At 40.1% G+C, this 15,523-nt stretch overlaps 1 protein-coding gene across 1 annotated transcript in view; it reads left to right on the forward strand.

The window, feature by feature from the left end:
- The first annotated feature begins 1,613 nt into the window (after window positions 1-1,613).
- Window positions 1,614-15,523, forward strand: part of dennd2da (DENN/MADD domain containing 2Da) — a 43,109-nt gene continuing 29,199 nt past the window's right edge. The window contains exons 1-3 of the mRNA XM_042002857.1: window positions 1,614-1,840; window positions 13,826-13,892; window positions 13,989-14,075. Of these exons, the coding sequence (XP_041858791.1) occupies window positions 1,814-1,840; window positions 13,826-13,892; window positions 13,989-14,075 (181 nt within the window). The 5' untranslated portion in view covers window positions 1,614-1,813. The remainder of the gene's footprint in view (window positions 1,841-13,825; window positions 13,893-13,988; window positions 14,076-15,523) is intronic.

The raw sequence follows: 15,523 nt of genomic DNA on the forward strand, positions 1-15,523 counted from the left end.
AGGAGATGATGTTTAACAAAGTACTGCACAGGCAGGATAACTAAATACCAAGGCCAGCAACCAAAACCAAGAAGCAGACTAATAACAAGAAATGCAAGGGATGTCAACTGGAAAAATATCCATCCATCCACCCACCCAACCATCCATCCATCCTTTTTCTTGCCACTTATCCAGGTCGGGTTGCTGGGGCAGCTGCCTGAGCAGGGACGCCCAGGCTTCCCTCTCACTGGTCACATTTGCCAGCTCGTCCAGCAGGATCTCAAGGTGTTTTCAGACCAGCCAAGAGATGTAGTCCCTGCAGCATGAACGTCTAGCTCTGCTACTGCATTAATACATCTTAATGGCATCACTTTGGCTGTAAAATTAGGTTTACAAATGTAAAACCGTGAAGCATTGTGTTTTGTGTCAGGTCCTGTCCCCTCATACTCCCTCAGCCCAGATAGCAAGGAACATTTGGCCCTAAATGTGGGTCAAAAGGGAAAAATAAAAGTCAAACATTAAACCAAAGAGTATCCGGTAGGAAACAGTTAATCCAGGTAACTGTCTTTCCCAAGACTTCCTTACTTTCTCTTTAAAGTAAATTAAGATGACTTTTGTTTTGAAATCTTGCAACAGAAATATAGGATGCAAAAAAAAAAAAAAAAAAAAAAAAATAAGAAATAACATCTGCTTTTTTTTTGTTTGTTTGTTTTGTTTTGTTTTGCTTTTTTTTTCCTTCCTGGGTTACTCTGAGTCAACAAGACAAAAGGGTCTAAACAATGTTAGGAATAAGACCCTGATCCAGACAGAAAATCATTCTCTGTTTTTGTGGCCCAGCCACCGTGATGTATGACATTCTTTTTACTTTGCAAGTAGTTACTCACATGTGTAACCAAGACAACTTGATTATCAAATATGTCAGCATTTCTAAAACCACCGTGTGAGAGTTTCGCTTTATGTGAAACTCCCACCCCCTCCTCTTTTTTGGCTTCTGTTTTTCAGGATCTCCCTTTTAAAATCTTATTGCCTCTATTTTTGTATATTTCTCCTGCAGAAGAGGTATTTTAGCTTTATGCTGTGTTTTTTTTTTTTTTTTTTTTTAATATGGAGTTTGTTTCTCCAGGAGATCACGCTATCATGGCAACCACAACCAGCACAATGCAGACGTTCACCAGTTACATAAGCACTAGAGATTACATATTCTTTAAATGTCCTTTTATGTTATTATTGACTGCATGAACTGTGGAGTTGTTATACATAGAACATTGCCTGCTCATACTTTGAAATCTTGGACGCAAAAAAGAAAGGGAACTGCCTCCAACAGATACAAGAACTAAAGGTTGTCACAACCTTAAAACACCTCAACTGTGTCTCTGCAGGTTAAACCAAGCAGCCTTAAAATGACTGTGCAGTAATAAATCATAGATCCTAATCCCGTCTACTCGCCTACTAACAAAAGCAGCCTCAGGCGTGTGAATACATAATATTATTCGTTAAACAAATCTTTGGACTAACTTGTTTCAAAACCTGCTGAGCAGGATTCACCCAACGGAGAGCTCAACACAACACACCCACGTTGTGCCGTTTGTCAGTGTACTTTGGTTTGAGCTCAAAAGAGGAAATCTTAGCCTGAGACTGAAGTCCATCAACCACACATTTCAACGACAGCACTTCCTCATACATGTGCACTTGCCGTTTCATTACCGTAAGACACACAGCTGCATGCTCGCACTCCTGCTTGTTAATGAAAAGTCAAACTTAAACTGATGCCAGAGGCATAGTAGCAGCACCGGATCCAGTGGACGTATTTGTCTCCTCTGCACAGCCAAGGCAAATGGACAAGACATCACCAAATGCTCAGGTAATGAGTGTTCTCCTGCCATTATGTCTGTGTTTTCAGCTCGAAGTGGCTTCTCTTGCATCATTATTCTGATCTGTAACTCATGGTTTTACTGAGTTTACAAAAGATTGGATAAATATTACAACATTGGGGATTTATGGTGAAATGTTCCAGTCCAGGTTGGTTCTATTTGTTAAACATAACAAAAAAAAAAAAAAAAAAAAAAAATTCAAAGTTGGTATTAGGAAAACATCTGAAATGCTTACATTTCCTGCCACTATCACATGACTGGCAGAATACAGAACATTGATCTTAACTTTAACTTCCTGTGGTAAAAATTACCAAAGCACAGGGAGTTTTTATCTGAGACGTGGAAAGACATTAAATAACACTATAGTTTATTAATATCACTTGCCATGAAAGCTTTATGGGATCCTGCACACCTGCATCACCACAGCGTCAATGATAATTAAACTTTTTTATCTTAACGTCCTCCAAAATAAAGTTTAAGCTGGAAACTGGAAATGCCCATTATGTGGTGCATCAATGTTAGGTAAACAGACTTTACTCAACTGTTATCAGCATGCCACAGATGTATGTTTGAGTTTTCTACACTGCTTGAATACTTCATGATATTTATCTGATCACATCTTGATATATTTCCTGTAACAAAAGACTGAGAGACAATACCTGAATGAAAAGTCCATTCTTCACCATTTTAACATCATGTTTTATATTAAAATTACGACGCGGAGCCCCTGTGGAGCCACTAGAAGACAACATATTTTGTTCCATGGCTAAGCAATGCATTACAATAAGATGATATTTCTTGGCAACATTTTTGTATAGGTTATGGTCACGGATCACTAATGTGTCAGAATGAGATAATTAAGTCATGGCCAACGTTAGCAAAACATCCATGACTTGCCCAATGTCCGGATATCGTTTCAGTTTCAAACCATGTGCCTTCAGCACCTGAATCAAGCATCTCCTACTAATTAAGACACGGTGTTTGGTCACAAAAAAGGACCTCAGGATATCATTGTTACAGCTGAGTTCTTACATATTCTGGGTTTTTGAGTAGGATGCAACTTTACAGAGCTGCAGGTGAATGATGGACCTGGAGAGCATTCCAGAAACTGGTTAAGTGAAAACTCTGAGTATACTCTGGGTTGAGAGAAATTCAGGGTTTTATATTCCAGAAAGAGAAAGTTAAACCCTGAGTCTGTTACCATGGTAACTAACTCTGTGACTGACCTGAAGCAGCTGTGAGACATGGGTTGTCCAAGCTTATGTCCTCCCATTGATTAATAGCCTTAATTGATATACAATGCTTTACGTTAAAACAGGACTTTTAGGCCTCAAATAGATGCAATATAATCTCCTGACGATGTCATCGAATGATGCCGTTTGCATTACAGACACTCAAATATCTTGGTGCCATTTTCAGGTCATACATCAAGCAAGTTTTGTGTGTTGGTCTGTGATGTTTGTTTTTTCTTTTGCAAATTTAACCATTCCTCATAAAATGAGGCCACAGTTTTGACTCAGGACCAGCTCCTCAGCCTTGTCATGGTGACTACAGGTATCAGAGCCCTGCTGATGATGGTTTTTTTATTGTGGTTCCTAAGACACCCAGAGTTGATTGAACCAACTCAAAGCAGCTGTTCTGGAACCGGATACTGTTGAATTGGATGCTGGACCTTGTTGAACTTGCTTTCTGGAACAGAGCCCAGGTGTCCCATCTCCACTTGTTGTGAAGAAGAAGGTTCAGATGAGTGACTAGTTTCATTTAGTCGATTTCAACTGTAGTTGTAAGAATTCTTTTGATCAGACAAAAAGTTTTCTAAGGAGTTGTAATTTTACCTTGACATGTTTCGACTGGAACTTCAGTCTTCTTCAGGTAAACAGTCAGGACCCGTTCCCCCAACCCGAACAGGTAAACGTAAAATCAGCCATATCAAACACATGCAAAAAAATAAAAAAACATATCATGGACTGGGACAATGCAAAAATCATCGGATCGGAGACCAACAAATTCAAACGCTTGATCAAGGAGGCCATAGAAATCAGGAGGCGAGCCAAGAAGACCATCAACCACGACGAGGGGCTTTCATTCTGTCCCACACATGGGCTTGTGTCCTGCAAAGACCACCGGGCGGCAGGAGGGAGGGACCTGACGGGCAAAAATCTGTCAGATTGCCAGGCTGTCACTCCTCCAGGATACCATCAGCTGATAAAGACACATCATGACACACGTTGGATGATGTTTCTAAAGAGGACTGAGGTTTCTGTGGAAACATGTCAAGGTGAAATTAAAACTCCTCAAAAAACTCTTTGTCTGGTCAAAGGAATTCTTTCAAGAACTAAAATGTTCAGTTAGGTGAACCCAAGATTAAAACAAAATCTAAATTATTCATGTGACATGTGCTGTAGCTCTGAAGGAGGCTGCCCATTATCCTGTGGCCACAGTTTGCATTTGGTTACTTTGTAATTAGCAAGCTACGTTTTCTATGGTAGTCCTACAGAATACAGCAGCCATTTTTAAAGCAGGGATTAGAACCAATATTTCCTCTAACAAAATACATGACCACAGGTGGTTCTGTGAAATGGGGCCAAATCGTCTATTTTTGCTCAGGAAGGTTCCAGACTGGATGAAGTGACCCAGAAGTGTCCAGTGCTGCAGCCACCATAAGTATAGTTAGTAGAAACTTAAAACGTTAAATATCAAAATACAATTTCAGATGCGATTAGGATCATTTTAGTCATTTATCATCACACACAGTTGAGACTCCAGAAGCAAACAGGTTGATATTACTTGACATGTTATTGTCTGAAAAGTGCAACAGAACCCAGTAAAATGGGGGCCTACAAACTGCTCGCCGTCTGATTGGATGAAAGAAGTTAACAATTTACAAACAGATTAGAAAAGAGGAAGAACATTGTCCTAGTTCTTTGTTCAGTCGATTATGAAAGTAATTCCACCGAAGTGTCCTTCACATTCTGTAGAATGTAGAACTGGTCATGGCTTCATGGTCTTTGAGTTTCTGATTGATTATGTCATGCCTTCTGGATTGTGTCACGGTTTACAGGTTTGGTCATGGTCTGTGGGCCTTGTCATGATCACCGTATATTGGTTCTTGGGTTTCAACCTTGTCCTTTGTATTTGCATGGTTTATATTTTATTAGCTCTTGTTTAATTGTAAAATTCTTTCTTGTGAACATCACTTAGTTTCCCTCCTGCCTTCAGTTTAAACCCGTCTTTAGTTGCCTAACGGCCCTCCACCTCTGCTGATTCCCTTTTTAGATGTTCTACTATTGCACTACTATTGTGTTTTGGGGGTTTGCTAAAAAAAAAAAAAAGCTTCTTTATTTCTTGAATTCTCAGAAGGTAATGCGGTAATGGAGCTAACATCAGCTGTGTTAGTACTAGCATGCTGTCGGCTTCATGCTAGCTGCAGGATGCAATGCATGATGGTCTAATTTATCCAACATATGAAGAGGGAGTTCAGTGAGGAATGTGTGACTACTTCACTGAAGCTCAGCAGAGATGTTGCAGTTTTTATAAAATGCTTGTGTGAAACTCTGAACAACCACACTGTGTATTGTGAGCTCACTAGCGTGGTCACTGTGGCTTCACGAAGCCGTCTGTTTTTAGACATGAATGATAAGCAGGGCAATGTCTGCAGACTTGTTCTTTGTTCTCAGTTGAAGCTAAAAAAATAATATGATTTAATTCAAATCCTCAACATTTTATATAACCAAAGGGTGTCTGATACCACCACAGTGTTTTCACATATATACATCCAGAGACACTAATTCTGGGGTAGTTTTAAAAGGACAGTTAATTTTAGTAACTAATTTCTTTTTCTATACATGTTAGATGAAAACCTAAAAAAGAAAAACTATTGTCCTACAGCTAACCTGTAAATTAGGGGTGGGATTTATTGTCTGGTTGAAGTTTAGACTACCTCTGAAGAACCTTTGTCCTTTATTTTCTATTTCTCTTTTTATGTAAAAAGTACTTCTGCAGATGACGCCTGAGGCGTACAGTGTGAAGAGAAATGGTGAGAGTACAGTGGTGCTCCAATGCTGCTGACCACCGTCTCAGACTGTGGTCTGTTTGTTAGGTAGTCATAAATCCAGGTGGTGGAGGTATCCACCTGGATTTCTTTCTTTGTTTTAGAGATTCTTTGATGTTTTTTAGGACAAGATGCTGCTTATCTACAATACTAACAATACAGTCTTCATTACAAAATCCTTAAATCGAGACAAACTAAATCAGTGTTTAATACATGATGCACTTATTTCCATTCATCAGTTTTTGTTCTGTTTGTGATCCCAGAGCTGAGAGTGTTTTACATTAAAGAAAAACATGTGCTTCTTCTCATTTGTTGCTTCATTGTCATTCCCAAGATATTTAGTTGGCAAAAAACAATATTTTTTCTATGCAGACTCTGGATTAAGAGGAAAATCCTCCATTCATGCTATCAATAGTACTGGAAAGCAGATTTATGCATCTGTGCGGAGTTTCACATTTTATAAATCCATACATATGCACTGTTTTATAAATGTGGAGAGAGGAATGTGCACACACACTCTGCGTTTTAGTTTTATGCATCTTATCTCTGTAGGATCACATGTTAACCTGAAGAAGAGCATATTTTAGGACATTTAAGGGGGGGAATCTACTCTGTGCTGGTAATTTTACATCAACCAGCTTTCTCATTCTGAGCCTTACAAGGTTGCTCTAGATGGATGTGAACAGACCCTTAGAGCTGTTTGTAGGTGTATTATTGGACTTTGGATAAAACCATAACATAAAACAATAAATCACCTTAAATAAAGATAGCTAAATACAGTAACAACTATCTCAACTGGGTGGATCAGTGAGATCTGAGCCGCCTGGGTTTATGGTTTCATTCAAAAACGTGTTGCTTTCTATCTTTAAGTGGTAACCGTCCTGAAGCTCTTTGTATTTAATGTTTCAGCTGGTTTACTTTGCCTTCCTATTTCCTCTTAAGACCTTTGACTTGATGAAGGTGGTGCACTGCAACGGACTTCCTTCACTGCTCATGCTCACTGCCACCCCCCACCCTCCCAAGTAACATTAAACTCATCACTTCCTGTCTGAGAGGATTTTTCCCAGGAACAATCAATGGCTGACTAAACAGCAAATCTTCAAGGTCTTACAGGAAAATATGCCTGAATGCAGGAAAACAACCATGTTTTTATAATAACGGACTAATGTTGCAGATACTTTTCTGTTTGCTTTGTTCCACTAACCCTGCCTTGTGCATTCCACTTGCACACATGTGGTTTATTTGCAGGGGAGTTTTCCCATAGGACAATGACATGGCCTGTCATTTTGCTCTGCTATAAATAGAGTTGCATCTTCCCATCCAGGCCCAATAATGCTCATACACAATACATGTAGCATGAGCCTCCAGTTAGTTAAACATGGTTTTCTGAGTTCAGCTAAGTATGAAAGCTGCTGCAGTAAACTAAAGCTTTAACAATCTGGTAACAAAAGAGTGGTTCCTTAGACTGAGACTGATGGGCTCAGGCTAATACGCCGTTTCTTCAAATAGCACAAAGCTATAAAAATCTGAATAACCATTAGCTATTTGAGATGAAATATAAAGTGTTTTACCTTTATTCTGGAGACTCGCCAGAAAAGATCACAAAACAACCCGACAGAACAGGATCATGTAATACAGTCATGTCATTATCAAGATAATAAAAACTGTGGAAATTGTAATGTGACCTGACAGAAACATGTTCAAAATCTCAGTTATTGCAACAAGTATTACAAGTTTAGGAAAATAGTTTTTTTTTAATCATTCTTTTAAGAGCTTAAATATACATCAAAGTTATACGTTTTACCAAATGTAAAATAAATAAATGATTTGCATATAAGTATGGTAAAAATTAATCTGGCTAAATACGGGAAGGAGACCCTCTGCCATTGCATCTGCGGCATTTCTGTGCATGAAAATTTGCACAAGACCTTCACAACTGGCTGTTTGTACAGGACTGAAAAACAAGTTGTACAAAAAAAAACCTGAATACAAAAACACAGACCTTTTTTAATATTTCCCGATGTTTGCTGGCTGCAGTGTGTGAACATCAGGACGTAACACTGACCATAGGAAACAGAGCAGAAATGACATGCTGTCGTGTAAATAAGATAAATAATATGAGACTTTAGTCTTTTAATAAAAAGGAGTATAAGGATGTAAACAACAGGGTTTTAAGCTGTTTATACCAGAGAATGATGCAATATGTCTCAGAAACTATATGAATTAAATATGATACAACATTAAAGGGATAAAATTTAACCCTAAACAAAATTACTTAAAAAACAAGAAGAATTTTTTCTGTTTAAACAGAAGTGAATAAAAAACATTCATCATAAATAAAAAGTGAACTCTTTATTGAACTGAAACATGATGAAATGTCTTCAGTGATGCATCTGAATCTGTGACTCTGGATATTCTTACTTTCCTTAGTTCGATGTTTGGGTTTGCACACAAACTCTGGACATAACCCACAAACTATCTGCATGGCAGATCTTTCACTCAGAGGCATTTCTAGAGTCCAGGAGGCCCCAGCAATCAGCGTTCATCACCTTCATTTACTAACATATTAGTAACTTCATCCTGAAGGGCTTTGCTGTTATCTTATTAAATTCCTTAAATGCATCTTTTGAATGTTATTAGTCAAAACTTTTACCCAACTGAACTTATTTCTACTTTATTATTTACAATTTTAATTTAATTTTACAGGGACAATATAATTTAACGGTTCCAGTAGAGAAAGTTAAACTATGTTCTGAAACATTATGACTCTTTAGGGCAGGGGTAGCCAACGTTGGTCCTCGAGGGCACCAATCCAGCAGGTTTTCCAGATTTCCGTGCTCCAACACACCTGACTTAAACTAACGAGTCATTGTGAAGATCCTTATAGGCTGTTGGATCTAATCAATTTGAGTCAGGTGTGCTGGAGCAGGGAAATCTGGAAAACCTGCCGGATTGGTGCCCTCGAGGACCGACGTTGGCTACCCCTGCTTTAGGGTGACATTTACAGCATAATACAACAGGTAGATAAATATATACAGTTTTCAGAAGCATGAAGCCTACACATATGGAAAATAAGACTAAATATTAACACCACTCTGGCAATCGGTCCAGGATGTACCTGCCTCTCGCCTGCTAATTGCTGGGATAGGCTCCAGCTTTCCCACAACTCTGAATGGGACTAAGCAGAAAAGAAAATGGATGGATGGAGTAACACCACTTACACTAGACTATAACTTCCTTCCATGCACTTTAGTACCATTATCCAAATTTATTGCCTATAAATTTAATAAACTGTCATTGTTAGCTTAGCAGTTTAGCTGGGGGGGACACAACCTTCATGTTATAACTAAAGAAAGAGCATTGTCCAAGTTTTGTGTTTATTTTCAGCCTCATGACACCCAGAACTCAACATGAGGACAGACTGCGATGCTCTGAGCTTATTTGGCTTCTGTATTACAACGGGGTGTTTTTCATGTTTCTTTTTTTTTTTTCTTTTCTCACCATCACACAGATAACTTCTCTTAATCTGATGTACACCCACTCTCATTTGTTGGTTTGCATTAGATGCATTGTCACTTTCTTTATGAGCCAGAGACGTAGGCGGGCCTCATCAGCGAGTTCTGCTCCAGCTGACCACTGTCATGACGAACTCTTCACACTGTCACAGCTTTGTGGTGAAGATGGTCATCCCTTCTGGCTCATGGCTCTAAACATTTACTTACCTACCTTGTCTGTTGGCATGCAGCATCTCTGCTTTCACCTCCTCTTTTAATGTCAACATCCTCTACTACCTCTTTTCTTTTCTTGTAACCAGCCTCGTTGCTAACACCGTCCAACCACCGCCACATTTTTGTTTTCCCTCTACACGTCACTCACTTCATTTTCACTCTTCATTTAGCTGCAGTTTGCTCATAAATCACACTTGCACTGTGATGTCACTGCCAGGAAACACAGCTGAAATGATTTGCTTCATTCATCACCTGTAAAGACTGTACAGTAAATTATCACTATTACGTGCCTAAATGATTTTAACCCACATTTGGTAGGCTGGTGGGTGTTTATGTAGAGCAGGGCCTGCAGGTTTTAAACGTGTCCCTGCTCCAACACACCTGACTCAAATCAGTGAGTCATTGTGCAGAACTTCTAGGGCTGATGGATCCATTTAATCTGAGTCAGGTGTGTTGGAGCGAGGACACACTGAAAGTCTGCAGGGCTGCGGCCCTCATTGGACTGAATTGCGTAGCCCTGATTTAGAGCCTTAATGTAACACAGGTGTGGGAATCAGCAACTGAAACCTGGTGTGAAACAACAACATGAGGTAAAGCTAAACATAATACACAAGGGAAACCACTCCTAATAAAGCTCCTACCACCTCCCACCACTCGCATCACACTGCATGTAGGGCACAAAGTACCAGGGGGGGCACCAAAAAAACAAGGCTAATGATTGATCACAGTTATAATAATGGCATAGGCTATTTAAAGTTGTGAATATTGTAGCCTTCTGTATAGGGAAGTGTGTAGGCTGTTGTTGGCTCTAACCATGCTAAAAACGACCCGCCCCTCTAACAGCTGTAACATCAGCTCTGTACAGCCTTCTCCATCATCTTTCCACACACAAATAGAAAAACATTTACCTAACCGCCCCCTTAACTGCCAGCGAACCACAGATCTTAAATGTGACGCGTCATCGTTCACTTTGATTGACAAGTCTGGGTTTTCTGAGGTTCTGACATGTTCAATGACACAATAAAAGTCAGAAGGGTTATGATTTATTATGATGGTATACAAATTTTATTTATCTTATATATTTATTTAATCGTTGGTAACATTGTTACCCTGGACCCTTTGCTCAGGCTGCCCTGGATGGCCGGTCCCTGGCGGGGCCGGCAGCCTCCGATCTTGGCCCACTGGGACCTGTGCCCCAAGACCGCGGGGGTTTCTTGCTGGGGCTCTCCTCTGCCGCCCTTCAGGTGGGGCTGGAGTTGTCTTCAGGGTGGTGTAGCTTGGGTTATTGCTGTTGGGCTGCTGCTGAGGGCCCGGGTCTCTGGGCTGGCCCGGTCTGCCTCTAGCCTCTGTAGAGGCGTGGTCACAGTTGCACGATCTCACTCACCACTCTTCATCACTGATCACTCTTCATTCCTCTTCCTCTGCATGCTGACAGTCATTGAGTTGTCCAGTGGGTTTATATACTAAGAGATCACTTCTCTTCTTCTTTTTTTTTCCTGTGAGTTAGTATCTGGTTGTTGTTGTGCTACTTTTGTGTTATGTCTTTTTGATTTGGTTATTATTTAAGAACTCTTAATGACTAGCAGCTCTGTTTTTAAATAAAGGTTGTAGGAAACTTTCTGGAGTGTGTATGTAGAAACAGTTTGTTGTCTGGTGATGGTGTGGATTGAAGGGTTGTTGCTTCTGTCTGTGGTGTTTTTGTCTCCTCTTTCTTCTTTCTTCTTTCCCTTTTGCTTCTTTTTGCTGTCTTCCTTCTATTTCTGTCCCCTCTGGTCAGGTCCAGCAAGATTACATAGATTCCATGATTCAAAATAAAAAATTAAATAAATGAATTGGATTATCAAGAGGAGCCTTATACTCTTAGGCCTCCCCTTGGCAGAGCAAATTTGTTGAGCACAATACAGCAACCAGATTATCATTCTGCTGCTATGATACTGGACAGGACAAGTAAACAGGACAGGTACTTTCTCATTTTGCAGTGATTTGGGGGATACAGGTGCTGATACTGATCTGAATGTGGAACTCTGAGAACATTACACCTTGTGTATTATTATCAATCAATCAATCAAACTTTCTCATGAACCTGTCCATCTGGAAGCTTCCAGAGACGTCTGTGATAAACTTCTTAATTTCCTTTTGGAATAGGGTCTGTATTTCTCCTCCGTCCCATGTCCGTCCCCTGCCCTGCTGTCCTGGATCACTTTCATCCTATTTTCCTTTCCATGTTAGAGAAGCTGGTTACCAGTATGAAGCCATCTGGATCTCCTTGTGAGGTTGTTCCTCCACATCTTCTTTTTCCTACCGTTGGTCCCTCTATTCTTAATATTATTAACAGTAGTTTGACCTCTAGTGTAATTTTATACATGCTGTGGTGCAACCTCTGCTGAAGAAATCCGGTCTCAACCCTTCTGCTTTGACTAATTTTAGGCCAATCTCCAAGTTACCGTTTTTGTCCAAAATCTTGGAAACAATTGTCTATACCCAGCCGAAGACCTTCCTGGATGAATACAACATTTAGGAAATTTTCCATTCTGGGTTTAAAATGTACCACAGCACTGAATCAGCTTTTAAGGGTTTTTAATTTTAATGATGGATTCTTGGGGCTGTGTTTTACTTGTGCTTTCGACATAGTGGACCATGACATTCTCCTCTTCAGGCTGGAGCAGTGGGTGGACATCACTTGCTCAGCTCTGCAATGGTTCAAGTCCTGCCTCTCTGATCGGAGTTTGTGTGTCATGATGGGTAGTTTTACCTCTGCTTCTGCTGCCCTCCACTGGGGGGTGCCACAGGGCTCCATTCTCAGTCCTCTCTTGTTCTCTCTTTATTTGCTGCCGTGTGGTGCTATATTTAGGAAGCATGGCATACCATTTCACTAGTACGCTGATGACTGTCAAGTCTATTTCTCTTTAAAGGGAAATGGCTCTGAATTTCCTCAGTTTTAATGAAAAAAAGCAGCAGAAGTCATGCTGTTTAAATTCACCGGCTCCAGCTGTACCCCTAGTTTTGATTTTACTCTCTGGCAACACACGAAAAGTCCAGCATCACAAATTTAGGTGTAAAAATGGACCCCCAGCCTAACACCCGACTCACAATGGAAGGGTAGGATTCAGCCAGAATACTCACTTTTGAAAGCACAAAACCAACCATGGTCTCAGCCCGGGGTGAGGCAGGTGGTCCAAGGCTTTTTAGTTGTTGCATGAAGGAAAATAGATTGGGAACCACTGCCATAAGGGATGTAGGTGGGCTAAGTGGGCATGTGCATAAATAGGTAGATATATGGGCCCCACATGGGCACTCACCAAGTTGGGCCCCAGCTGAAACCAAATCAGAACCAACTTGAAACCCACATGGGCAAACACAGGTGAGGCTACTGGGGAAACTGGGGACAAACCCACTTGGGATCCTTTTCTGCAGCCCAAATTTAACCCTGATGGACCCCACATGGACATGCTGGCTGGGGACCTTTGGAAATATAGACAAATGCACTGGTAAACATGGAGATCCACAATGAAACAGAACTAATGTGAGTTAGATTACAATCCAGAAAACAGCCCTGACACTAAAAACAGCAGCAAAAGAGCAAAATAAAACCATAACAGGAACATTTCAGTATGCTAATATAGTTTGACTCAAAGATTTATAAAAAACTGTAAGATTAACTTGTTGTTGACCCTGAAGAACTTAAGTAAAGTTATGACTTTAAATGATGTTTTTCAGATAAAACTTACTTTTAAATTATGTGAAGCAGGAAATTCTTTTAAAAATGGGTTTAGCAGCCATCTTGCTAGTCATGACTTGTTGGATCACTGTTTGTGGAGCTTGTTTGTGGATTTTTGTGAATTAAAAACAAGTTTCCCGTCAGTTGCTCATTTCTTTGAGTTGAACATGCATGTGTCAGCATGTAGGCCTAAGATACAGGAACAGGTTTGTTCAAAGCAGTGCATGTGAGACTCTCGGTAGACAGCAGGAGTCCTTCTAAAAGCCAGCTGATCGCAAGCTTATCAGGGTGGGACGTGGTTTTTGTTGATTAACTATCTACATAATTATTTAAATGTTAAATTTTTTCTCATGTATGTTGTAAAGTCATCAAATTAGCTGACGTGTGAACATACTATGTAATATTTACTTTTACTTTACTCTTCATTTACTGATTCATATTTGCAGCTTTGGTTGAACATTTATCTTTTCCCTTTCAGGATGTGGACCACCAGCTGTCTCCAAAGACACGGAAGAGTTTTGCCTTCTCATCTCTTCGTATCAAAAGTAAAACAGTCAATCATGCAAATTCCCATTTATTAATTTAATCAATGTGATTCTGTTTTTTTGTTTTTTTCATTATCTGAATGTGAATTTCCACAGAAAGAAACCACAGTGCAGAAGAGAATGCATTTGAACGGAGGAGAGTGTTACGGTCTTTTTCATCGACCCGAGAGGCACCAAGAAAAGGTCTTTCAGATTTTATTTTTTTTCCAGTCAGTCAACTTCTCTGATCTTAATAACATCTTAGTAATTTAGACAAATATTCACATGTTTGCTTGTTGGGGAAAATTATTTTAGCTTTAGGCTGAATTTCAGAACAGGAAGAAACTGGTAGATTGTGGTGCAGACCTAAGTAAGACGGATTCAAACCAAAATCTTTAAGTAAAAGAGAAAACTTTAACAGATGAAGCGATGACAAAATGTACAGCTGAATAATCAAAAACACTTTCTAAGTCCTTTTCCTTGACTTGTTGAAAAACACCAGTGTGAAGGAAAGGTGGAGTTTAGAAGGACTCAGGAAAAGACGACTGTGCTGCAACAAGAACTCAAACACAAAGCTGTGACGTAGTTCTGCAGCATGTTAAAGACATTTTAGAGAAAGAAGTTCATGTTAATTCAGTAGAGTCAAATCACAATGACTCAGACTCAGCAGCCACTTCATCAGCTCCACCTGTTTAATACAAATATCCGATCAACCAATCACACGGCAGCATGTAGTCACGTAGACGTGGTGAAGACGACTTGCTGAACTTCAAACTGAGCATCAGAATGAGGAAGAAAGGGGATTTAGGTGACTTTGAACGTGGCATGGTTGTTAGTCTGAGTGTTTACTGGGATTTTCACACACAAGCATCTCCAGGGTTTCCAGAGAATGGTCTGAAGAAGAGAAAATATCCAGCGAGCAGCAGTTGTCTGGACCAGGATGCAGCAGAAGGCACACCGGGTCCTCCTGCCAGCTAAGAACAGGAAACTGAGTCTACAATTCACACACACTCACCAACACTGGACAATAGAAGATGGAGAAACGTTGCTGGTCTGATGAGTCTCCATTTCAGCTCCACATTCAGATGCTCGGCTCAGAATCTGCTGGAAACATCATGAAAACATGGATCCATCCTGCCTTGGATCAACGCTTCAGGCTGCTGTCCTCCACAGCCACCAGGGGCCTCATATATCAAACTGTGCATAGCTAAGCTAACTATAGTTGGCATCTGCGGCACAAAAAAGGAAATGTGGCACACTTCAACTTCAGATTAAATAAAAGGTGGCAGATCCTGTCAACGCAGTGTCAGAAGTCAAGACACACCAGAGGTGGTGCGATTGGATATCTCAGTCTGTAGAGCATCCGTCTGTCATGCAGAAGATCGAAGTTCAAATCCCACAGGGGTGAATCGCTTTGGAGCGTCTGCTGGTAATTTAGTCACAGAAATTAGGACAACAATAAAAAAAAAAGCATTGTGTAAGAATGAATAAATAAAAAGAAATCCTCCTCTTGTGTGTTTCATTAGCGTAGCATTACTTCTAGACCTCCCTTTTTCCTGGAAATCCTGTTTTTTTTCCGAGCGTGCTCTCTTAAAAAGAATTTATATTGAATGTACGTCTTTATTCATTTCTACAAACAGCTTTAATATCTA

This window comes from Melanotaenia boesemani, chromosome 13 (genome assembly GCF_017639745.1).
Source record: "Melanotaenia boesemani isolate fMelBoe1 chromosome 13, fMelBoe1.pri, whole genome shotgun sequence".
NCBI classification, from domain to species: Eukaryota; Metazoa; Chordata; class Actinopteri; order Atheriniformes; family Melanotaeniidae; genus Melanotaenia; species Melanotaenia boesemani.